Source organism: Opisthocomus hoazin, chromosome 7, assembly GCF_030867145.1.
Source record: "Opisthocomus hoazin isolate bOpiHoa1 chromosome 7, bOpiHoa1.hap1, whole genome shotgun sequence".
Taxonomy (NCBI): domain Eukaryota; kingdom Metazoa; phylum Chordata; class Aves; order Opisthocomiformes; family Opisthocomidae; genus Opisthocomus; species Opisthocomus hoazin.
Genome location: NC_134420.1, coordinates 67772136 through 67797805, shown reverse-complemented (window position 1 = coordinate 67797805; position 25670 = coordinate 67772136). Strand labels below are relative to the sequence as shown.

The window sequence follows — 25670 nt, the reverse complement described above, 5'->3', positions numbered from 1 at the left end:
TTGACTTTAATCTCCATTATTAATTCATCAGATGACTGATTGATTCAACTACAGCTTTAATCTGTTGATTGTCTCACTCAACTTCAGCAACAATAGTTTTAGTTAGGACTCCAAATTATTTTGTTTCTTTATTGCTGTATGATAAAATCCATGCAGAGGTGTACAAAGCCATTTTTCTATTAAAACTACCATGTCACCACTCTAGACAGGCAAAGATAATCTTACAAAATAAATATGCCAGCCACTTAATTCTGATTCCAAATTTGTATGCATGTCCTTCATACTTCAGATCTCAAAACGCTCAGATTAAATACGTTGATAACTTCTTAAAAGAACATTATGCTGTAAAGTAGCATATATTTCTTTCACATAAGTACCAAACCTAAATCCGTGTCTGAGTAAAGAGACAAGAAGTTGTTAAATACACGCCCAGCACTCCTACTCCATGTGGGACCTGAGAGTGCTCTCAATGCCCAAGAATCTTCCCCTGCTCCAAGGCTGCACACGACTCTGAGTACCAACACGGATTCCAAATCTATCGCAGCCGCTGTGGGCTGTAACAGCCTCGTCGTACCCTTCCCTGCCAGCTATCACGGTCCTGCTTGAATGGCAAGATTTCAACCCAAGCACAGCTTTTGACAACTGCTGAGCCAGGCGATGCCTCGAAAGAGCGCTCGGGGCGAAAGGCTCTGCGCTCACATGTGCACCCAGGAGAGGGACTGCAGATCCCAAGGTCCATACACACTATGCTCTACTCTGCATCTTCCCATCCAACCTCTGTAGCAGCACAGGTTTCTTTTCCAGTGTAAAATACAGGTGGAGAGCAAAATGTATGTAAAAGCCAGTGGTTTCCTCCCTCGCTTCTTTCTGGGTCACAAGGAAGGGTTCTGTATGCCAGAAGAGAAGGAGGTGGGCTGCTGTAGAGTGGGTGGGGAAGCTACCTTGCTGCCTGCATCTCCTAAACACAGCAATGGGTTTGTTCAATCAATCTTTGCGTTGGAGGAAGGGGAAAATGCCGGGTAGAAATTTCTGACTCACAGTAAATTGGAAATTCAGCAACAGAAAAAAAAAGTTAAATTTGCTGCACAGATCTTCCAAGAGCACATTTAGAAGTTATCTCAGTATGTTTCATCCTATATTTAGTAACAACTGCAGCAAGGTAAAACTGAAATCAGTCAGCACACCAGAAGCATCACCGGGTAATGGAACAGCACTTGCATAAATGACTAAGTTACAGTACACTGGCCAATTTAAAACTAATTATGTAGATGCTGTTGAATATTATGCGAACAAACAGTACTTCAGGTTTTGCAACAAACTGCTATAACTTTCCAATACTTTACCCAGCCATGGTGAAACAACTGCAGTCGCAACCACATAATGATTGCCAGCTATCCGGTCTGGCAACGCACGCAAACATCAAGAAACAAAATTCTTCACATGACTGCTCCCCTAGCTTGAGTATTGGTCTTGGTTAAATAACATATGCCATACTGTAGCGAGGAAAAGTTAACTTTTTGTTTGTTTTGTTCCTTTTCCTTCAACATTTAACAAATATTCTCTGAAGACAACTTCATTTGTAAATCTAACACACATCAGACATACACTTCCCTTGGTTTATACTAAAAAAATGAGCAGATATATATTGTAAAGATCAACAAGCAGACCCTGCTGGAGTAGGGTCAAAGGAAAATCAATTCAGAAACCAACCATTTTCCACCCATGAAAAGAGAAAGAAATAAACTGGAAAAGTCTACAGACAGAGCGAGCATTTCACAGCACTGAAGCCCTGACAGCAGGACATGCATCTCTAGGGTTTGATAACAAGAGCCACAACACTTCTGATTTCCTTGTTTCTTCCCACCCTCCTCACCCCCCACGTCACACACAACTGTTTTTGCTAACACGCTATTAAAGTTCCAGAGACTGCACATACATATTTATATTAACTCTCCCATTAGACCCACTGAGTGTAATTTGGAAGAAAAAAAGCTTGCAGAGTGTTTTCTTATAACCAACCTGAAAATCAGAACATAGATAAACAAGGCACTCACAATCCAACTGTCACACAGAATTATCTTCTGGGCTAAAATTGCTCCTATTTGGTCTTAAAATGCAAGGCAAAATTATTTCAGAGAGTCACAAAAATCCCCTCTGCATTTTTGCGCTGCCCAGCCGACCTCTCCTGGAATCCGACAAGGAGACGACTTTCTTGAGTGGGAGGCGGAAAAGCAATATCCAATTTATATTAAACAAACAAGAAGGCTGCTGTAAAAATAAGGAGACTTGACCTAGGTCTGGGCCACGAGGTCGAGCCAGATCAATGCCTTTTTAATTTTAAATTGAAGGCATTCTAATCATTTGGAGTAAATGGAACCAAGCACTGGATTTGGCAGATGCTTGTTATTGCTGAAACACTTGCACAAGCCTAGATGTGTCCTCACCCAATCTTGAAGGGTTTATTTATACATATTTATCAAAGGTTCTCGTAAATCCAAATAAATGACAGCTCAGGAACACTCCTCTGCAGTCCCAGGAGATCACGTTCCCTTACCCTTACACTAAACCAAATTTTGACAACATTAAATGTCTGTACTATAAAATTTGAATGCTCTTAATGAATGATGTACAACTAGAGATGATTTCAAGCAACACTGAGCTTACAGAAATTGGTACAGTTCACATTGAGAAGGCTTCTTTACATTATTTCTCCTATCATTAAGCTATTCCAGGGGCATTTCTCTCCAATTATATTTTACGGAGTGAAAATACAAGCGGGTTAGTTGCCATACTGAAACTTTGGCATTTTCTTCCAGCACTCAAAAACTAATTCCAGTACTCTAATGAATCCAAAACTGGGATTCTCAGGAAAAATACTCCATTTTAGTAACATAACAAGCTAGAAAACTTTTATTTCTCTTCACTCACTGGCAGAACAGGCATGAAAAGGCGAGATGGTTCTGTAACTCAGCTCCTGCAGGAGGAAGGGAAGGACTGAGGGATGAAGGATGAAGGCATGAGCTTTTCGGTAACCTCACCCTAACGAACGGACGCTGTGCGACAGAAAAGCGCAGAGCTGCTGGAGGAACTGCTGAAGCGACTCGGGAGTCAGGGGCAGACACAGCTCCCGCAGCAGCAGCCCAAACGCAGGCAGACCCTGCGGGCTGGGGGTGCGAGCTGTGCCGGCGATGGCTGGAAGGGAGCTCCTTTCCCCAGGGTGCGGAGCACAGCCGTGTGAAACACCACCCGTACACGTTTCAGTTTAATGCAGCTGCATTTGCAGGAGTCTCAAGCCCGTCGGACGTGAAAGAAAAATGTTATCGTTGGTATCAGGGGGAACTGAGCTTCAAACCAGCCTGAGCAATCAGAATAAACGCCAAATCCCTGACAACCACCTGCCAGCTTCTGGAAGGATGGGTTTGGGGAACTGTTTTTTCTTTCTTCCTTTTTTTTCTTTTTTTTTTTTGGTGGGGGGGGATTCTTTCCCCATTCTTCTATCTCGGTGTCAAGAGAAATGAATCTGAGGGTAAAGGGATAAGCTGCCGCAGTGTTCCCCAGACAGTGTCCTGGTTCCTGCCTCCCCAGTCTCTTGGTGACATTCGCTTAACTCCGCATCCACCCAGGAGAGCAGTGCTACACACAGAAGAAATTCATTTTTCCTCCTGTGTCCTCATTTAATGAAGAGGAGAAGGCTGCTGGTCATCACATTTTAGCGTTCAGAAGTTAAAAACACACATTAATTTTAAAACACGTTGGGTCAGATACATTTCTTTCCAGTTCTTGCCTCTGATTTATCTCCTTATTACAAAAGGCATCTTAGCTCATATGAACAGCAGTAACCTGCAGCATTAGCCAGGTTACAACATTACTACAGGCTTAACTAGATCAACTCCTCAACTCAACTGTGAGCAAGTAAATGCATGTGTCAGCTCCGTTCAAGGTCATTTGTAAAGCTCTCCTCTGTACAGCTAACTTTAATAAGGAGACGCATGACTTGAAAAGCAGAACCTTGGAAGTCTTGAATTCATTTTTTCTTGGCTTTGCTTTTTGTAAATAAAATACTAAACATAATTTGTATAAGCTTGTCCCTCTAAAAGTTACAAGACTGGAAAATACTAGTAAGATTTATTTTAAGTAGAGGTACTTATCAAATGTCACCGTTTTCCTGTTCAAAATGACTAATCATTTTGATTAACCTTTGATTTTAATAATTATATACCACAGTAAAGCACAAACATACATAAAATTACACTCCAAAGAAATTCTCAAAGCACAGATCACATAAGAAAACAGTTATGTCAAAGTGGCTAGAGAATTTATTTACCACGTACATAATATTCAAACCAAAAGCTGACTCCACACACTCGACAGGAAGGCTCCCACCCTATGTACATTCATACCCAGGAATCACAGCCTAGTTAACCCCGTAGCCAGCACGAGACTGCTCCCAGAGGAAGCACCAAAACTATCAACCAAATAATACTTAAGCTATAGAAGAAACTCCTAACTACCATCTCAACAAGTACTCCCAGTATCTTCTGTAAGGAATTTTATTCCAGGTGGGAAATTTGTGCTAGCACCTTAGTCACATATAAAAAGAAGGCCTGAAGCACTACAAGACAAGCAATAAAATTTAATATCTCACTTTGAGTAAATACACATAAATTCCAAACCACGTAACAGACCTCAAAGCAGACAGAGAAAAACAGGATATCAAAGGTAAATTAGACAAAGAGCTGAAGCCAATTCTGACAAATACAAATATACAGTGGAAAATTAAAGCATATAAAAAAAGTCTTAAGATCCCATCTCAGTGGGGCAATTTGTACAGAGAATGCACACCACCAAAGTTAGCATGGAAAACACTCTCTCTCAAAAGCTTCGTACCTGCCAAATACGAGGACTTGTCCCTCTTCAGAAGCTCTGCTCCACCGTGAACTGCTAACCATGCAGGGCTCGCTGTAGACAGCCATCAGCCCACCAGACTCCCCTGCATCAGTTGCAGTCCATAACATTCTAAGAAACCCATTCCCAAATTTTTAAACCACTTCTATAATGTCATTTTTCCAAATAAAAACGGTTCTGAAACAACAACGCTCTTCTTGATCCACTGAATCAAGAGTGCTTTAACCTTTATCATCACCTGGGTCTAACTGATAGAAAGGTTTTTCAGACACCCAGGAATCCCTTGGATTATTCAAGCTGAGATTTGTTTCACGCTGTTTTGGATTGATCTAAGTAATTTGGAAAACAAGCTCATGCTCCTCCCCTCCACAAATTTCAGTCTCATAATGTAAAATCAGCAAAAAATACTGTACATTAAAAAACCTGTTGGCTTTGGGTTTATAAAAATAAACTATAAGCCATGGCCAATGTAGAATAACCATTCAGGACACTCAGAGATGCGGCTGAGCGGGGAGCATCCAGCCAGGATGCGGCACGGCACTCAGTACAACACCTCCACCTGCCTAAACCGTAAAAATACAAACACAGGGCTCATCGGTATCAGTGATCCTGGACGTGAGGGAAACAGGTGACTTGGGGCTTCTTCCCTCCTTATTCCCCCAGAGAAAGAAATACAGGTTCTGCTCGACATCCGCAGGCTCAACAAGTGAAGAGAAAGTTTTTGGGCTGGGTGTGATAAAGAGCTCCCCATGCCCCCTCCCTCCCACAACGCTACCAAAGCAAAGCCAACGAGATAGAAACAAACTTCCACCTTACGGGGCAATATTCCCATCCCGGACACCAGAAAGGGCCAACTGTACCTGCGGGTCGGAGCTGGGGCGGCCAGGGGCTGTGCTCCCACCAGCTCGTGGCCAGGTGTCCATCCTGCCCCCTCGGCTCCCTCCGCAGCGTGGGGCCGGCAGGCTCCTCCAAAGCACCCAAATTCAGCTTCTGCCCATATTTTACCCCCCCGGGGGAATGCGATTCCAATTAGAGCCAAGAAAGCACCAAGTAATTTATCAGGTTAAAGGAGCTGCCGAAGGCTAGGCTGTAGAAAAGTATTAAACACATTCTCCCTAATAACAAAGGGGATTTTTCTGGGGTCACGACACCCACTGAAAAGCCAACAAAAATGTAGCCGGAGCAGACGCTAATTGGAAGCGTGCATTCCAGGGCAGGAACCTGAGCAGCAGAACAAGTCCCTGGTACTACAAACGCACGGTTCGCACTATCCAGGTCCCGTGGCTCCGAAGCACAGGAGAAGCCACGTGTCAACGTGTGTGAGCAAAATGGATGGTTGATAAATACAGTGGCACCATGGAGAGAATTTGGAGGTGAATTTCCAAATTTAATCAAATCTGAGATCTCTACCAAGGGTTTTTGTCATATTCGTAGAGGCATGATTTGACTTTCTATTACATATTCATATGCTTCCATTCAGAACAACCTTGTTTCATTACAACGGGTTCAGCTGTGCTTCGCAGTCCTGATTCATTTCTTCCAAGGCAAATTCTTCCGGAGATTAACCTGACACATTTATTCCCCCGATAATATTCCCTGTCTTCTCTGATACCACTACCAATTTCAAGCACATTGCAATAAACGGGCTTAAAATTTCTAAAAAGTAGTGACTTGAAAGCTTTCTTGTTCCCACATTTTCTTGGCATGACACATTTCACTTCACAAGTAATGTTGTAAGATTCAGCTCAAGTAAATATAAAATAAATTATTAAGCTTCTAACCAAACGCTTCCTGACCTAAACCCCCACTTTACTGGACTTCGAAAGCTCCAGCACACGCCACAGCTCCAACTGGAGCTCAGGTTTTAAGTAGCTCAAAGTGGCAACTGTTCTTTTCTAGGAGTTCAACGTATTATTCTTCTGCTTCATACGCACAGAAGACATTAGTGAAGATAAACTGTGCAACCAGTAATTGAAATTAAAGTTGCAACATCTATTATGGTAACATCCACTGCGCCACATCTCTAACACACAGAGAATGAAAGGGCTTTCGTGTATGAAGCACCAATCATGATACCAATGGAACAAAAATGCATAAAGAAATGTAATGAAATACATTTACACAACATAAAATTTCCTAAAATAACTTACATTGTCATTACCAGTCTTCTACCATCTTGACAGATACAATAAGTAAAACCCCAGTACTATTCCGGGAGATGTGTCTGAGAAAAACATGTCTTTTTCTAAAACTCAAAAAGTTGCACAGCATTGACAGTAAAAAAACATGTTCAAAAATCTAGTTTCCTTCTGAAAATATTGATGTCCGCTCATCTACAAAGAAGTAATGATCTTTAGAAGAATTCTTTAAAAGTACCTTCCTAACAAAATTTCAGAAAATACCGAACATTTCCAATATAGGAAATAGGAATATAGGATCCAAATTTCCAGTACAGGATTGTTTATGAAATAATATGTAGATAAAGTGTATCATCTTTGGAATCCTAGTAACCATTAAGTTAAGAGTGACTATAATAGCAATAAAGCTACATTAAAAGGGCCACCAACTGAAAGAATATCCAGCTTACGCATGCTCCCGGGACCATGCTTAGCATTCCAGCTCTACATACATTTTTTGCAAATCAACAACTTTTTACAATACTGTAAAATTTGCTTATCATTATCACATCAGTAAACAAAAGCTTTTCCAATATTTTAACCGATTAACACTGTAACCATATTTTTTGAGCTAATCTGAAGTCCTCTATGCAGAAATATCAGCACAGAGTTTTACAGCAAGAGAGAATTAGAAAGATGGAGATGAAGATCAGCTTCCTATTTCCATGGTGCTACATACTGTATATGAAGGTGATTCCTGAGGCACATGACAAACTTGGCTCCATCATCCATCCCAGCCTGGTGAGGCATGTACAATCTTAGCTTGCAACAGGAAAGCGATAAAGAGATTTCTTTGCAAAAAAATCTACTTTCCTACCTTCTAATTGAGATCAGGACTAAATCAGCAGCTCTGGCTATAACTCAGATGCACCAAAGGACCGGATCAAAGCATGGTTATGCAAGGTGCTACTGCAGTCAAATGCAGCTTACTAAATATTTAAGACACATAAAGATAAACATGTGGGACTGTAAATCACCACAAACCAAAACGGCTGGCAAGATCTCTGCAAATGCCTCCTGGATAAAGATACATTATGCGCCTCATTCATTTTCTAATGAGCAACGTTCAGGGGTTTTATTATTATTAATTGCATATAAATTACCATGATTTTTCTATCACTGGGAAAGTATTTAGCCATTCACCTCTCAGAGGAACAATGCTGAACAAAGGCAATGAATGCATGGCCTATAAGAACAATGCAGAACACAGAAATTTATGCATGCCATTTAAAAGGCACGGCATTCAGACTACTGGCAAAAAAATCAAAAGTATGTAATAAATCTTTAACTGTAAGGAAAAAAAGCCCAACTAATGGTTGCCAAGTCCTTGATTTTATTTAAGCAAGAAAACTGCCTGCTTCTGCAGTGCAAAATCTCCCTAACTCACGTATCTGCATGTATCCCCAACCTCCTCTGAAGTGTTCTGCTGCAAAATTCATTGTATCCAAGATCTGCTAATCATCATCAGGAAACTCTGTTATGCATCTTAAGGACGTACTTTAGGCTCTCAAGAGGAAAAATAAACATGTTTTATTAGCTGCTTTTGGAAAATACTGATTTGTATTTATTTAGAAACCTTTTCAAGTTGCACCACTGTTAAATTAAATATTTATGGCGTGATTTTCCAAAGAGTTTAACACCTGTTAAGAGTTTAACACACTGACTTCAACAGGAGCTCCAAGTGCCCAACATTTCTGCAAACCTCAGAACTGACAAGGTTGGGATGTGGCGAAGCAGCTCGAGCACAGATGTTACTGCTGAGCTCTGCAAAGCAACCAGGATCCTGAGCAGCCTCTACTTCCCATCATAGCATTGCATTTCAGACAACTGAATTAGCCACAGTTTACTACAAATAGCAGCAAAATGACTCATTAATACCTGTTAAATCCAAATAAAGCATAGGCTAAATGCTGTTACTTAATCCTCAATGCATCTTCACTTTACTTCACTACTGGAAAACTTCTGTGCTTGGGTGATGAGACATCACCTTAAGTAGCAACTTACAGATGAGACTAAAATCATAGAATCACAGAATGGTTTGGGTTGGAACGGACCTCATAGATCATCTGGTTCCAACCCCCCTGCCATGGGCAGGGACACCTTCCACTAGACCAGGTTGCTCAAAGACCCATCCATCCTGGCCTTGAACACGCCCAGGGATGGGGCAGCCACAGCTTCTCTGGCGAAAATTCACAGTGAATCAAGAACTGGAAAGCAAAGCTGTTGATATTAAGAGCAACAAGTGGAACGAGGATGAAGCCATCTTGGTAAAATACAGAATAAGGAAAGTACAACAAAGAAAGAAAAGATGTTTGGTACACTGCAAAAACTTGTATCCCAGTGACAGTGGGGCGAGTGGCACGGTCTTGAATTGCTTTGGCTTTGGCATTTGGTTTCTCAGTCAAAATTGAAGACTGCATCTCTGGCCCCTCTGTCAAATGAAGTCAAAATAAGGGGTTGGGTCTAGTCATTCTTATTTCATTTAGCTTCTCAGACGTACACTTACTATCCCTCCCAGCTTCACGCTTTTGGGTATCCTATGACACCCGTTCTTGCACGAATAGATGATTTCTCACACCTTGTGGCTAGCTGCTCTCCCACCCTCCCTGGTCCTTTAACTGCTCTTGACTGGCAACATATAGAATCAGAGAATCATAGACTATCTCAAGTTAGAAGAGATCCATAACAATCATCAACTCCCTAGAATGGAGTCAGAATGGAGAAATCTTTGAGGGACAACTGGCCCGCAGGTCACACACTGTCAAGGGCTGCAATAAACACTGCTGAGTAACTATGAATTCTGGCTTACACACACAACAGCCATCATCTTTGATTTAGGAAAGCTGAGGAGAGAAATAGCCCTTAACTACTTATATAAGGGACATTTGATGTAGTCAAGGTCTCAAAAATTTTGAAGTCAAAAGCCCCAGAAATACTACTGAACAAATTCTAACCATTTAAAATCTTCAGTCCAACTACTGAAGAGGAATGCTTAAATCTGAACTATGGAGCAAAGTCACCATCTTACATTTGAGAATTAAACTCTCACATTTCCTTGTGGCACTGGGCCTGTACTTCTGGAAGCAAAAATACTATGTATTTTAGGCAGCAAATAAATTTAAAGACATCTAAGTAAGAAATTACTGTACATAGACATGATTCAAATGATCATTCAACATGATTTCATAAACTGAAGATGAATAAAATAGTTGAACACTGCAGATAAGACACATCAATCTCCTTATTCGCTTTACAGCACACTACAAATCTGCCCGGCAAGTCGAATATTTTACTCATTAAAATAGTAGCTTTCATCACACTATAAAACATTTGCAAATGCAGACCAGAAAACCGACAAGCTTATTTACTGTAAAGCTTTATATTTGTGTCATCAATTAACAACAAAAGTTTGGAATAAAACTAAAATAAAAGATAATCAAAACAGCTAGCTGTCAAAACAGATGGGAACTATGTTTTTCAAATCAAGCAAAAAGTCAAAGCTTTCGAACATTTAGTGTCGTGTCAGCTGAAACAGACAACTCCAAACAGAAGGACAGCAAATGTCCTGAGTATATGAAGAAATGGTGTCCTTGGCTGAAAGATTCACGTTTATGAATTTCCATGGATTTATTTTTTTGCTTCAGGATAATTAACTTGCACCACAGCAGACCTCTGATACATGAACTATAAATAAGGTGCTGCTGCTACACCGCAGACAAACTAAATAAAAACAGAGCCCCGACATTATTTTAGCCTCAAACAAATGTTTCAGTCCCTACATTGTCTGGCTCAGAAAGATACATAGACAGTCTCACAGACAGAGATATAAATGAACAATTGCAGTACCTTTTTCCCAAACTGTTTACAGGGTTGGCTATACTCCTACTGGCAATAGATTTTCTTCTTGACAGCTTCTTGGTGTTGGTGCTGTCATCAGTGCTGTCATCCTCTTTCTTTGGGGTGTTACTTCCTTTGCTGTTCAGGTCCCTTAGCACATTATAATTAATTTTACTTGAGATTTTCTTCTGTTCTAACATCTTTTCAATTGCCTCTCCTGCTGTGCTGGCTTGAATTGGCTCCCTCTTCTTTGCAGATTTCTTTGGCTTAATTAAAATATAAAATTAGTGATGTAGATACAAACAAAGTTTCCGTGAAGCAGAAGGGCGAGCTGCAGTTCAGCAGCCCTGGCTCAGGTGCTGCTGCTGCGGGGATGAGGGCAACACAGCTGGGCTAAGCCAGCGCTCCCTCTCCTGCCACTCAATGGGACCGAGAGGTCTCTTTTCTCCAAGAGAGAAATGTTCGCTTTTTGCCAAATGCCCACACAGTTTGTTACAAATTCTTTACTTAGCATTTGTAACGCTGCCAGAGAAGAAACATGGGCCATTTCTCATGCATGAAAAAAATGGAGTGAACTCCTGTTCAGGAACAGGGGCCCTGATAGCACTATCCAGCATGTAAATAACGACATTACCCAGCTAAAATTGCCTTTAAGGTTAGAGTCAAGCTGGGTCACGACTCCCCTAAGCACTGACAACTCCGTACTGAAGTTGCAACAGTTTTTTATATCAAGTTCGAATGCGGCGTGGGAGAGCATCCACCCAGCGCCTCCTCCACACTGAAAAAGGCCAAGAACATCAGCAGCAGCTTTCTAAGCGTGGGCTGGCGTCACCGCCGGCGATGAGAAGCAGGAGGCTGCAGAGACATGAGCACAGCGGCCATGCCACCTGCGTCCGCCACAAGCCCAAACCCAGAGAAACGGCACCAGGGAACGTTTCCAGCCGTGCCCCGTGCCTGGGTAGGTACGGGGAGAAAAAAAAAAAAAAAAAAAAGAACCTCTGTTTCTCATTCAGCATTTTCGTTTTCAAAGGAAGGTTTTAACACCAAGCCCTGCAGGAGATTTATTTTTAAATGGATAATAGCCCCCCTGTTTACCTACATGGGTCAAGTGCTACCTTGAAATTGGAAAGCACTATATTAATCAAGTTCTACTCGAGCTGTCAGAAACAATACAGAGTTAGAGAAAAGCTCCTGTGTTGTCCGAACAAAAAGGTGGGTGTTTGGGCTACTTGGTGGTGCCAACAAGTTACACAATTTTGAAAATTGCTGGTAGACTGCCACGTCTCCGTAAGTGCAGTATGAATGAGAAACTCTGAAGCATAAAACAGTGCTTCATTGTCTGGTTTTATTTTTATTGTTGGAATACCTAGGGGAAGTAGGAAACTCTGCCTTTCGCATTAGCCAGAAATAAAAGATAGAGGATATACGCACTAGAAACTAACATGGATTTTAGTTGCATGTGGAAGATTTGACTTGTCACTCGCTCAATTACACAAAATACTAATGCCGTAAATCGTGGATATATGGCCAATTAGGCTGCTTTAAACTGCTAAACATGGAGACAGGACATGCCATTTGTTAACATAACTGTCGCATTCTTTATGAAAGGTAGAACAAAATACCCCCTTCAAGTGACTGTAACAAGGATCTGTTCAGTTCTTCATAAAGAAATCATTATTGTAAGAGCAAAGAAAGCTACTGAAGTTATGGCAAGTGCAAACAAATTCCCCATGCACATGTGAAAAAAAAAAATTAGGCATGTCTTAAGACCTGTAAATAAGCAAGCAATTAGGACAGCAATCATAAATGCAAACAGCTAGCTCTGACTTTGCCACGCACAGAATTTTCTCATAATAGTAATTTAAAGTCTGGGCAAGAAAGCATTTTACTCACCACCTGAAAAATTACAGCCTTGTAATTCAACAACAGGTAGAGATACAATAGCTTTTGGTCATTTAGTGGTGACCTGTACCATTACGCCCATACATCCTAGATGGAGTTGATCAGCAAATGTCATGAATTTCCAGCACATTTTCAAACAGACACAATTAGCACAAAGTTTAATACCTTGTGTTCCTTATAAATCCCAAGTTCTTTCTCTTTTGCTATTCTTGCTTCCTTTTCTGAAAGATGACAAAAGAGTAACCAGCATGAAGATTACACAGACTGCATATTTCAGCAACGCCGGCCAAAAGGAGCATTTCAGTCCTACATACTTACCTTTTTGTTCTTTCAAATAATCTGCATTTTCTTTCATCCACAGCTCTGCTTTTATCTGAGCTTCTGTTTCGTTAAGTATATACTACAAGACAAAACAAGTTTATCTACTCTTAGAAATCAACTTGAAAACCATAGAGCAAAACTGAATTGAAAAACCACTGGCAAGGTCAATTCACATTCTGTTTTTAAAAATACATTAATAAAAGAAAGTATGATTGAGATGTGACAATCAGAAAGCATTTCTAGTAACTTCTAAAACTGGCAAAAAACGACGACATGTTTTCAAAAAACAGTGCTTGATTTCCAAACTATGATGGGGTGGCCAAACACGATCCAGGACTCATTGTATGTGGTCTGTAATTAACCTAAGATGATCCTGGGTTTATGCTCTTTTTCAGATATGAAAGGGTATCATGACAACACAGTCACCTGCAAGTAATTCTGTGTGTTGATGGTGGTCTGTAATTCAAAACAGTATGGGAACCATTGCCCTGTGCTACCAAACCAGAAACATGTGTCTTCTGGGTAGGTTTCTGCGAAGGTTTAGGCACAGTTACTGAGATTATTGGCTCAACAGTCACATCTGTGTGAATGAAACCAGCTTAGATTGCTGGGGTTTTAGTCCTCAAAAGTTTAGAGAGTTGGGTTCAGCAACCACATCTAGGCTTTTTTCAGTTAAATCCACTTAGACTCAGTAACATCATTAGTAGGTGTGGAGCTGTAAAACACTTCTAGAAGTATTCAGGTGAATTACAGAAATAGACAAACAGGTATGTAGCTGGCAGGCTGGCAGGCTGGTAGATAAATCTCCCCTTCAGTTACTTAAATGTGAAAATAAACCCAGTATTTAGCACAACTGTCTGTGAAACAAAAGTTGTCTACAGTCGATGCTGTCTGCGAGCGAAGAACTTCTGGAGAACAGAAAAGACAAATTGGGTCATCCTTCATGAACAAGATGCTTTCTTTTTAAGCAGTAGACCCAGGACTTGTAAAATGATGTTTAAGTGCAAGAAAGACAATCTGAGATTTCTCCATCTTATGGGTTTGAGAATTTGAGTTTTTCTCTGAAGTAAAAGGTACATATAGGATTTTACGAGACAAATAACTCCAGTCAAATGAAACTAACGCAGGGAGGAGTCCTTCCTCCAAGGGCAAATGAGGCGAGCAAACAGCTGCGCAGGCCTTGCTTTATCAGACCAATATTTTCACTCTTTCATCTGCTCCTATTAAAGGTGAGCCATAACAGTAAAACTCGCTTCCTCCTAGCTCAGTTACTCGCTCTTCTTATGCTTTTAGGGAGTTCATAATCCTGGGCTTGCAATATTACAGTCTATTGCCATGGAAATGAACATGAGGTCATAAAAGCAGAGTTATGACCTCATCAGAGAGCCTACGAGGAAGAGAAAATGTGCTTGTTCTTCCCCCGCGATTGTTTAAATTATGGGCCTGGTAAATGGAAAGCCCTCAGCCTCCCCGTCCCCTCCACACCACGTCTGCTTGATTCATGAGGCCCCTCCTAATGTCCAGCCCAGCAAAACCCGCTTCACGGCTGAAGCCAAGCTGAGCATTTTCCTGCTCCTTCATCCACCGTCAACAATGTTCTGCCGATCAGCAACCCCTACGCCACATCACTACCCTCCGTGATTTTGCACCCCGAAAGGAGTTTTTGGCATTGGCGTTATCTGTTCAAATTACTCTTGAAACCAGCACGGCGGCTGGAGAGGGCACTGGGCTCAGACTCAGGAGAGCCAGACTCTGTCGCGTGTTCAAGCATCAATCTCCTCCATGGCCTTATTTTCCACAGCTGCCTGTCTGTCACATTCAGGCTATATAATAAAGGGTATCTTTCGATGGCACACAAATAATAATAAACCCAGAAAATGTTACTGAAATCTTTGAAAGAACACAGAAGCTGTATATGCTGGTTTTACAGTTTGGTTTCCATGGCAGCCTCCTATGTTGAATGTATCTTAATTAAATAATGAATTTAGAGCTCCACCAAACTTTTACAAGTCTTTCTTCAGAATAAAAGACATTCTAAAACATAATTCTTTCAGCATGATAACAGCGAAGAGCAGCAGCAGTCCCATATATATACAACTCGGGTAAGGAACACCACATTCACAGGCTTGTGTGAACATTAGTTCTGATCTCAGATCCCTGAAATCACGCGAATCTCTCTCCAGATCAGAGCGAAGAGGCAGCGAGGGGAGAGGATAAAGCAGATAAGAACCATTTTTTATTCACAAATATCCAAATGCTGAGAGACCCAGGATACAAGGGCACCTTACCCGATCTATTTCACTGTCGTCGATCCCACTCAGATCTAATTCACCATCTCCCGTATTCTCACCTACAGAAAAGAACGCATTTTAAATTAAGTGGATGTTTGCTCAAAATCAATCGCAATTCAAGTTCTACAGTGAAGTAACACTTAAGAATCATCCTTCATAGATTTGCATCCTTTTGCCTTCATCCAGGAGGTTTAACGTGTTGCTGAGTATTTTCAATGCTGAGGTAGATGCACGCACAAATTCATCATGCTGAATTCATTTAAAATTCAGGAATTACAGAATCACAGGATGGTGGGGGTTGGAAGGGACCTCTGTGGGTCACCCAGCCCAACCCCCCTGCCGAAGCAGGGTCACCTACAGCAGGCTGCACAGCACCGCGTCCAGGCAGGTCTTGAATATCTCCAGAGAAGGAGACTCCACAACCTCCCTGGGCAGCCTGTTCCAGTGCTCCGTCACCCTCAGAGTGAAGAAGTTCTTCCTCATGTTCAGACGGAACTTCCTATGTCCCGTTTGTGCCCACTGCCCCTTGTCCTTTCACTGGGCACCACTGAAAAGGGTCTGGCCCCATCCTCCTGACACCCACCCTTCAGATATTTATGAGCATTTATTAGGTCCCCTCTCAGCCTCCTCTTCTTCAGGCTAAACAAGCCCAGTTCCAGTTCTCTTCAATACCAAAAATTTGCTGGACACTTCCAGTTGCCTTTTTTCCCCCCATCTTAATTTACAGCCATTTTAGGAAGATGACCATTTTTCTTTCATCATAACATGAATTTCTCTGTCAGAGCCTACAGGTCAGCGATTCATCTGTAAATTATCACTTTGAAAATATTTTCTTTTTTCAGGCAAGCAGCCTGAAACCAGTGAATAACACATCATGCTGACAGTCATACCATGGGTATTAGCTTTTCCCTCTGTAAAATGGGAATTATGAAAACATTTCCAAATTCTAAAATAACTTTTCAAAGCTATGGAAGGGTCTAGATAGCTGTCAAACTGTAATGAATTTCTGCAACTATAATTTCACTGTAATTTTTCTAGTTCTGTATTTGCTAATACTTCTTCTGAAAACACTTTCATATATTCTACTCATTAAAAAGCATAACAGCACAGAACTGAGGCCTAATTTGGGACTGGCACAATGTACAGCAGCAAAACCTGATTTTCCACATCACATTAATGTACAGTACTAATACACTATTAATGTAGTCCAGGTAGAGAAGAAAATAAATTATTCAACAAAGACTTGTGCTGGGGAATGAAGCAACCTTCTTGGTCATCTCCATTACATCTAATCAAGGCTAAACAAGAGATGACCTAATCAGCTTACTTGCAGAAAAAATAAACAAATTAAGTTTCAACAATCTGCAATAACAACTTCAAACTGAAACGGGGCAGAACAGCTTGGCATCTTCCCGGGTCCTGCTCCCTAGCCCCAGGGCTGTGCCTCCCCACAAGCCAGGGCCCTCAAACGGTTCGATTCCCCGCGGAGCCGAGCTCCCGAGCAGCGTGGCGCTGGACCAGCCGTGGGGGAAGGCAGCTGCAGGGCTTCCATCCAGCGGCAGGTTAATGCAACCCGGAGCCTCGAGGCTTGAGGGGCACCAACGGGTGATGGCAAGCAAAGGTAGGAATTATGAGCATTCCCAGAAGACACGAACGATGCTCTGCTTGGCAAAACTCAGGTGTTTAAACCAGTTGCCCGAAGTACATGCAACCACAGGGTTGGGAAGCCAACCAAAACATCGGTTTATGCACAAAGGCTGTGCTTCTTGAGGTGCTGCAAAGGATCTGGCTGCTCAGCTCAACGGACATTTGCCGGTACCAGACAACAAGCGCTTACAAATGTCTTTTCCAAATCCACCTTAAACCATCAACAGAAAGTTCTAAACTCTTTCCATACCAAGTCATACACGAAACGGTTTTCAGCCCAAAGAACATGTCCTTTTGCAAGGAACTGCACAACACTCTGTCCTGGTTTCGTCTGGGACAGAGTTAATTTTATTCCCGATAGCTCCTGTGGTTTGGATTTAGTATGAGAATATTGATAATACACTAATATTTTTAGTTGTTGCTAAGAAATCAAGGATTTTTTCCAGTTCCTCCAATTCAGCTAATGAGCAGGCGTGCAGGAGCTGGGAGGGAGCACAGCCAGGCAGCGAGCCAAGCTGGCCAGTGGAAGTATTCCATACCATGGACGGCATGCTCAGCTTAGGAATGGGGGGGATGGCTGGGGGAAAAGAGCCTCTTTTCTGGGAGTTCAACTCTCTCTTTTCCAGGTGTTCAATACTTTTCCAAGAGTTTGGTCTTGTGCAAGTTCCACGAAATCTGTGAGTTCCACGATCGCTGTGCGAGGATGGGCTGTGCACTCGGTCATCAGTCAGTGAGAAAAAAACTGTACTGCACATTGCTTGTTTTGCATACTCTGTTATTACTATTATTATTTTTTTCCCCTTTGTTGTCTTATTAAACCACTTTTATCTCAACCCACGAGTTTTATTTTTTCCCACTCTCCTCCCATCCCACTGTCGGGGGAGCAGTGAGTGAGCAGCTGCGTGGTCCTCGCTGCCAGCTGCTGGGTTAAACCACGACACGCTGCGCTTTGATTCTCTTCTGAGATTGTCTCATAAATGTAACATCAACTTCATCAGTTCAGGTAATCTGATGCTAATATGACTGAAAAGGCCTTAAGGAACACATCTCATTGCCATTACATTTAGAAATCAACTGTACTTTAGTCCCAGGCACCAGGTTTACTTTACAACCTTTTCCCCTGAAAATACTTGAAAAGCGTAAAAGATTTTATAAAAACTATGTAACTGCTCAGTAGTTTTTTCTTCTGGTCTGATCTCTGTAGAGTGCAGTAAGAGCAGAACTTTCTGCAGCAGGGCCCCCAGCTCCTCGCGCAGGCACCCTGCTCCCAGGCAGGCAGCGATGGGACCCATGGACACGGCAAAGCACACCCCGGCTCGAGGCTGGAGAGGAAGAGCAAGGTGACAGAATACATCCTGGTGCTTTGACGCTTCTTTAATATAACTCACTGGGATTTTTTTTTTAGCAAACCGTAATCATGCAAAGCACAGAGAGGAATCACTGTATGCTGCAGCATCCACGGGAGTCCAGGGTGTACTGGAAAACAGCACTATGCGTCCCTCCTGCTGCAACCGAGAAGATTCATTGGCTTTCCCCATATTTATTGCACCAGATAAACTAAAATACCAACTATTTACACAGGCTTGGACCTAGGGACAAAGAAAAAGGGAGCCAACCTCAAAAATCACGAGTAAGTTGTGAAAATTGCAGGCTAGAAAATCAGAATTTGGAAGTGGTGACAGAACTACTCCAGACTGAAGTCTCTGCTCAACTTCACAGAAAATTCTGCTCATCCCAAAATCATTTGTTGCAAAAACTGCCACAGCATCTTATGAACAATAAAAATGTCCCACTGAAATCAAGCTGCCACTGCTTTTATTCATCATTAAGCACCTCACTTCTCCTATACTCTGCTGTATTTTTGGATCCCAAGTTTAAAATTTAATGTCACAGTACAGGAGGTGTCTGTTCCCTTATACAGCCCTAATCTGCCAGACTGAAAATGATGTAATTTCAGGCACCGTGACTAATTTCACGTGTCATTTTAAATATAACTTGTTACTGAATTAGGTGCCAGTTTTTCTCATTGGATCAATTAGCAACGGGGACGGAAAACTCATTCTCCAACTGGTAAATTGCAGAGAAGAATCCAGGAGCAAGTTATACGTAATAAGCGTTTCTTAGACCCCATAATGGCAATAGAGGGAGTAATTGCAGGATATCCCTCTGCCTACAAGTTATCCTTTTTTCTGCCAAGGCGATAGGCATTCATTAAAAGCAAGGGGCTTTTCAGAAGAGAAGGTGCCTTCAAACCTAGTTTAACGCTTTCACTGAGGAAAAAACATACATGTTTTGTTACGGAATGCCAATTCAAAACAGAACACATCCATTTTGATCTGAAAATTTCCATGGCAATTGTTTCCAACAGGAGTAGACCCCACCAGCCATAAACATCTGTCTGCTCGGTGTTATACGGCTCACTCCAGGGCATGGAAAGTAACCCCCTTGCTTTTTTATATACCAGAAAGATCTTCCCAGCTGCTAAACTTTTCAAATCAATTTCTAAATGATCATTTTCTCTTTTAATAAAAGGGTCGAAATGAAACGTTCGACGAAATAAAAACACAGATGTGGCCAACATCTGGTCCAACCTCTTAAAAGCTTATTTAAAAGCACTGGCGTCACGTGGCACGGCTCTTAGACATCACAGATTTCTTCTGTTAAGAAAAACAACCACTTTACTGCAGGGCACAGGCAAAAAATAAGTTGGACATTAAAAACAACACCACACCCTCCCCCAGTCCAGCTCTTAAATGAAAATACCATCGGGAAGAGCGTAGAGCGAGGCAGCGAGGAGTTGCCTGCCCCATCTTCACCCAACGTCTCCGTGGCAATCAGAGGAGGACGGGAGCTTCCAGAGCTTTTCATCAAGGTCCCGAATCAACTACACTCATGCCACTTAAAACCATCAGTCACCCAGCCAGCTCCCCCAACATCTAAAAATAAAACCCCCCAAAAGCCCTTTCTTTACAGCCTTTTAACATAGACATGAGGGCTACAATCGGACACTGGGGATTAGGTTTGTAAACCTGTAGGATTATTTACTGTTCTTGTCATTACTAAATGCACGCTAAACCCTCTCTTAGCACACCGTCTCCCCTCTCCCTACCTCTGTGAAGCTAGTTAAATGCATACATAGCACGCTGTTATGGGGATTTATTACAGAAGAATGGTTCCAGCCGATATATTTTAAACCCCACATTTTTAAAAACAGCCACGTGAAGAATGTGTTTTTCTGTTTCTATTACAGGAGGCAGCACTATTTATTGCTCTGCCCAGATAAGAGGATTTCCTTACAGACAGAAATGGAGGCTGAACACTTCCCAGGAAATCCTCCGGAGCAGATACAGCAGAAGGAGCTGGGTGCTCTGGTCCCATGCAGCAAATACACTGCCCGTCGCACCGCTTTGTCATGGTCAAAAAGCCGAAAGAGTTGAAACAAAGAACTCTTCCACCCATTCAGCACCACACCAGAAGCCAAGCACCCCCAGCGTTTGCAAAACACTTCAGAGCTGGAGCACAGCAAAATCTGAAAGTAGCCAGGAGAGGCATTTTCACCAACAAAAAGCAACAAACCAAACGACCTGGCCCCGGAGCGCGGGGCATCAGAAATAGCGGGATTGATTGCCGCTCTCCAGGGAGGGATTCAAACCGACGGGAGCTGCAGAAAACCCCCGCAGATCGCCAGAGGAACCCGGCGGGCAGAAATGCTTTTGCAGCTAAATCTGATGAGCGGTGTCGGTGCTGCTTCGGGAGCTGCAACGAGCACGAAGGCAGGGCGGCAGCTTAGCGTCAGAAAAGGCACCGCACAACGGCACCAGAATATAACTGACTGGCTGCTCAGAGGGGACAAGGACCCGCCTGGAGGGGAAGATAACTGATTTACAGAGGGGCGTGAATAGAACAGTCGTTAAGCGTGGGTAACCGGGAGGGGAGCGGCGGCGGCGCAGTGCCGTAGCATCAGGTTAGGGAGGAGAAATGATGTGAAAGTGCTGCGGCAGCAGCGCGGCGTGCGAGGATCGACGGGTGTGCAAACGAACCCGCCACGCGCCAAGCTGCACCCAGAGTCCGTGGGTCCCCACCAGCGGGGCACGCTACCGGTTTTATTCATACCGGGCTAGGAGCCTCCGGAGCAGGCTGGGAGGTTCTCTCAGCAGCCTTAAGCTGTTGCCAGTCTCCTTGCTCCGGATGAGGTATCTCTCTGTGCGATCGCGGGCGGCCCCGCTGTGCCCCCATCCCACAGCGTGCACCCCACACTGCCGAGGGCTCGGCTTCCCCCCGGTCACCTTTGGCAATATCATCATGTGCCAGCCTAACAGCAGCACACCACGAGAACAGAACGTAAGGACAGAGAAAAACTAACTGCACTTACTGACAAAATACGGTCACAAAACACGTGACATGTACACTTGTATTTAAGTGAAAATGTTTTATTTTATTGTACCTGAAGCCATCTTGAAAGCTACATCCTACTCCTTCATCGTGCCAGTTCGACACCAGGATTTAGGTCTGACGGCATACGGAGCACGCAAGGCCACGCACACAGCATAAAGGAAGTCTGTTGCTTTATTATTTCCCTCTGCCAAGGCGAGGTGAAGGGGTCCTCTCCCGCCCAAGCCAAGTCTCCAGCCCGCTGGCTCCTTCAGAGAGAGCCAGCACGCCACGCCACGCAGAGCAAAGCCCCTTCTCCCCAGCAAGGCTCGCTCCTGGGCTACGAGAAGTGTAGAGGCAAAGCCCGACAGGGTGCAAATGAAGGGCAAAGAAGGAAAAGACACAACCTAATACAACCAAAGAAATTCTGCACATCTGCTACGTATCCTACTATTGCAAGCACGAGAGAGCAGCTGTGCAAGCCAAGCCTGTCCAAACGCAGGGATATACAAGCTCATCAGCTCTTTCCTCACTCCCATCTGCTCAGAATAGGACTTTCTCAGAGAGCAAAGAGGAACAAGGGCCGGGATCAGCCCCGGCTGGTTTGCAGTCACTGCATCAGGCTTGTCCACGTCGCTGCAGGCAGCAGGAGGTTTTGCTACAAGACTCGACCTTAACCCGGCGCAGAACTACAAACCCCTCTTTATTAAGTGCCCGCGTCTCTATTTCCCCACACTGAGATTCAAGGTCCAGGGGCCCCGCCTGTCCTGCAGCAGCTGACTGACATCCGACAGCTTTCCTGCATCACCCGCCTTCGTACGGCGGTCGCAGAACCCACTGCAGGAACGGAATTTCACATGTGTGTGCTTCATGATATATGGGAATGAATCATGAGAAAAGCTTTCCCGACACTCAGCCACCTCCCACAGAACTTTTTCTCAGATACTGAACACATTTTTTTATAAATTACATTTCAATTTGGGAAAAAACTCCACCAACCGCCCTGCCACTTTTCTGGCAGCACTTTCGCACTGCAACAAATGCTCTTGTTTCACCTCGCAGTCCAGGGAAGATCTAACCACAGCGCATCCACACAGTTTATATCCAGTTAAAGGTTGCACCACCAGTCTAACAGACATGGAAACTCGTTAACTTAAACATTAATCCATCTGAAAAACAGTTAACTGCCCCATTCTTTCCAGAAATCCTCCCTGCAATATATATGTTTTTTTAAAGCAGGTAGTACAAAAACAGTTCAGAGAGAAACAATGCCTTTCTGATTCTGAAGATTTTTCTTCAAAAAGGTAAGCTCATGCTTATTGAACTACATAGCAATATAAAAAAGCCCTTAAGAAAAAAATCCTTTCAACCTCCCAAAATAAATAGAGCTGAAAGTTAAGCTTTTGAACTGGAGAACATCTTGACACTGTCCTCTAAACCAGCAGCTGATGTTCCTCTCCTGGAATAATGTTCATGTCCCCCCAACACCTTTTGAAAACAGTGAAAAAGCGCATCCTTTATAGAACCTACTTGATGTAACTCGTCGTTCTTTTTTAAGCTCTCAGCCCTGCTGCCATGACCAAGCGCTCAGAGAATGGCTGCTCTCAACAATATGGCAAAATCGGTTTTTCACTGATGACACCAATGACCATCAACGACAGTTTGACAAATACTCATCAGGAAACAAACTAATTAGCTACCATAAATGACATTTGTCAGCTCCAAAGCCCAGAAACGGTACGAGCTGCCATGCATCGGCACAAGTCTTCTCCAACTCGTGATCTCTGCGTCTAGCAGTGCGCAGACTGATCACAGCCCTCCTGCCGAAGGTGCAACGCGCTCACCATCCACGTATTCACCCCCACCCGCCTGAGTAGTTATGAACTGAAAGAGTGGCCAGGCGTTGGAACAGGCTGCCCAAGGAGGTGGAGTCACCATCCCTTGAGGTGTTCAGAAAACGTGTAGACGTGGCACTTCGGCATATGGTTTAGCAGGCATGGTGGTGTTGCGTTGACAGTTGGACTTTATGATCTTAGAGGTCTTTTCCAACCTTCATGATTCTACGATTCTATGATTCTAACTTAAAAGTTTATAGAACGGAGACTACAAAGACGGATTTCTCCTGCTTATTGCTCTTTTCCATCTGATCACCTATTCCCTGCTGTATTTTCCTCCTTTGCCTTTTATGCTGTTCTTGGCATCTTTTCTCTCCTTTCCCTTCCCCCACCCTTCCTTCTTTTTGGTGCTTTCTGGCCTGTATTTTCTGCGGTTTTCTTCAACCTCTGCAGGGGTATCCACCAGTAACAGTCTACATAAAGGGAGAGGCCAGGGAGAAGAGCTGACCAGCATCTTAATCAGCTCCCTTGTCCAAACCCCGCAAGGGCAAAGCGCTGCCGTATCTCTTGCAGGGATACACCCTGGGGAGTCGCCAGCAAAGGCAGCCGGGCTCAGATCAGCCTCCAGCTCACTCTCCCCGGGCTGCCAGACCTCTGTGTAAAACAGCAAGAGCACATTACACCCGAGCGAGCCATAAAGGGAACAGCTGGTTTCACGTTTAATTGCTGAAGCATCATTTCTGCAACTGCAGCTCAGTGGTTAAGCAGCCAGGTCTTGCTGTGGGCACTAAACGCTCTGCTGTCCGGCCCTGCAAGCCCAGGTTCCTTGCCTGGCTGGCGCTCAGCCGCCCCGGCAGAAGGACATATGTTTTATGGAGAAGTAAATCTACCCCTCTAATGTGCCGCCCTCCCTGCGCCAAATAAAACGAGACGGGGAGCTCTGCACTACTGAGAACTTAAAAGCAAATCCTAGAATTTTGCTTGGCTTATTTTTATCTATTTTTTAAAAAAAAATCATGAATCAATTTATGTTCCACCAGGAAAAAAATTTTCAATATATACAGCCATATACACACACAGAGTTTTTAAGCTACAAAGACCCAGGAAAAACGTGAGAAGACTCGCAATACAACATCTGAAGGCTAATTTGACTGATTAGAACTCAAAAGCAAAGCTAACTTATTTTCCTAAGACATCACTGAAAAGTCACAGTTCGCTCAGATGATGGCCCAAATATTAGGGCAATTTTCCTCTGGCAGAAGTACAAATGGTTGAACCGTCACGAGGAAGCCTAACTCCAGCACACCTCTCGCCCCATCAGTGTTGTCAGCACTTACCCTTGCGCTCCCACCCCCAGCTCCCCACCTCCGGCCAGCGCTGGGCATCCAAAGGCCACAGACCCACAGCCACGTTAACCTGCCCTTCAGCTCTCCCGCTGAAGAAGCGGTCTTCCTCTTGCTCCCAGCACCACAACCTGGACCAAATGACTGCTCCAGGTTAAAATCAGCCTAGCAAAAGAAATCACTCAGAGTGAGAAAGAGGAACGAGTTGACCTTTCCACTTATCATTTTATTCTGATCACCCTTGCCGTGTCTCAGCAAAGGTGGGCTAAATTCTACCTCCTCCTTTGACGTTCAGAGCTGGTCTACGGTAGATCTGGTGACAAGCTCAGCCCCGGCCACCAAAAGCCACCCAGACTACAGAAATGCTTCCACAGGCAATTATTAGCATTAAGACAACACCGCAATATAGTGCATGAAATTATATACCTGAGTCTTTATTTAGAGGAGAAAAAAAAAAATCAATTTGTACCCTGGCCATTTACCGCCCTGTCCAGGCGGGCTGAATAGTGAGAAGCTGTTAGCTGAAAGAAAATTATCAGGTAAGAAATTTCTCATTTCTTTACCCAGCTTCTTCCTTCCTTCATTGCTAATGAGAAATAGTAAGCAGGGAATTACAGAGATGGAGAGGTGAAAGAGAAGGTAAAAGTTTATTATTATTTATTATTACTGCAGCAGAATAACAGGCAAGAGCAGAAATTCCCCTGCAAGCAGCAAAAGCTTTGTAAACAAAGCGTTAGGTGGGAACCTGGCCCAAAGGACTCAGAGCAGCTACTGGGCAGTGTTTTATGCCACCAGGACTATCAGAGACGTGGAGCAGAGAGAGATCCCACAGGTAAGACCCTGACTGGTTCGGTGATCGGGACCACCAGTTGGGGTTAACAAACCTGGAAGTAAGAGACATGGGTCTGAATTCTCAAAAAGTAGCAGGTACAGAAATGCAGCTCTGTGTGAGTATCAGTCCGTTACACAACAGATGGCCGCAGCCAGCACAGACCACGCTTTTAAATAAAAACCACGGAGGTCACGCTGTGTCTCGTTAGA

General features: G+C 43.4%; 1 protein-coding gene across 1 annotated transcript in view; it reads right to left on the bottom strand.

Annotated features, from left to right (window-relative positions):
• BRF1 (BRF1 general transcription factor IIIB subunit) overlaps positions 1–25670 on the bottom strand; it is a 184475-nt gene that overhangs the window by 31140 nt on the left and 127665 nt on the right. The window contains exons 12-15 of the mRNA XM_075426926.1: positions 15431–15492; positions 13140–13221; positions 12987–13042; positions 10929–11185 (exon numbers count right to left, since the gene is read on the bottom strand). Of these exons, the coding sequence (XP_075283041.1) occupies positions 10929–11185; positions 12987–13042; positions 13140–13221; positions 15431–15492 (457 nt within the window). The remainder of the gene's footprint in view (positions 1–10928; positions 11186–12986; positions 13043–13139; positions 13222–15430; positions 15493–25670) is intronic.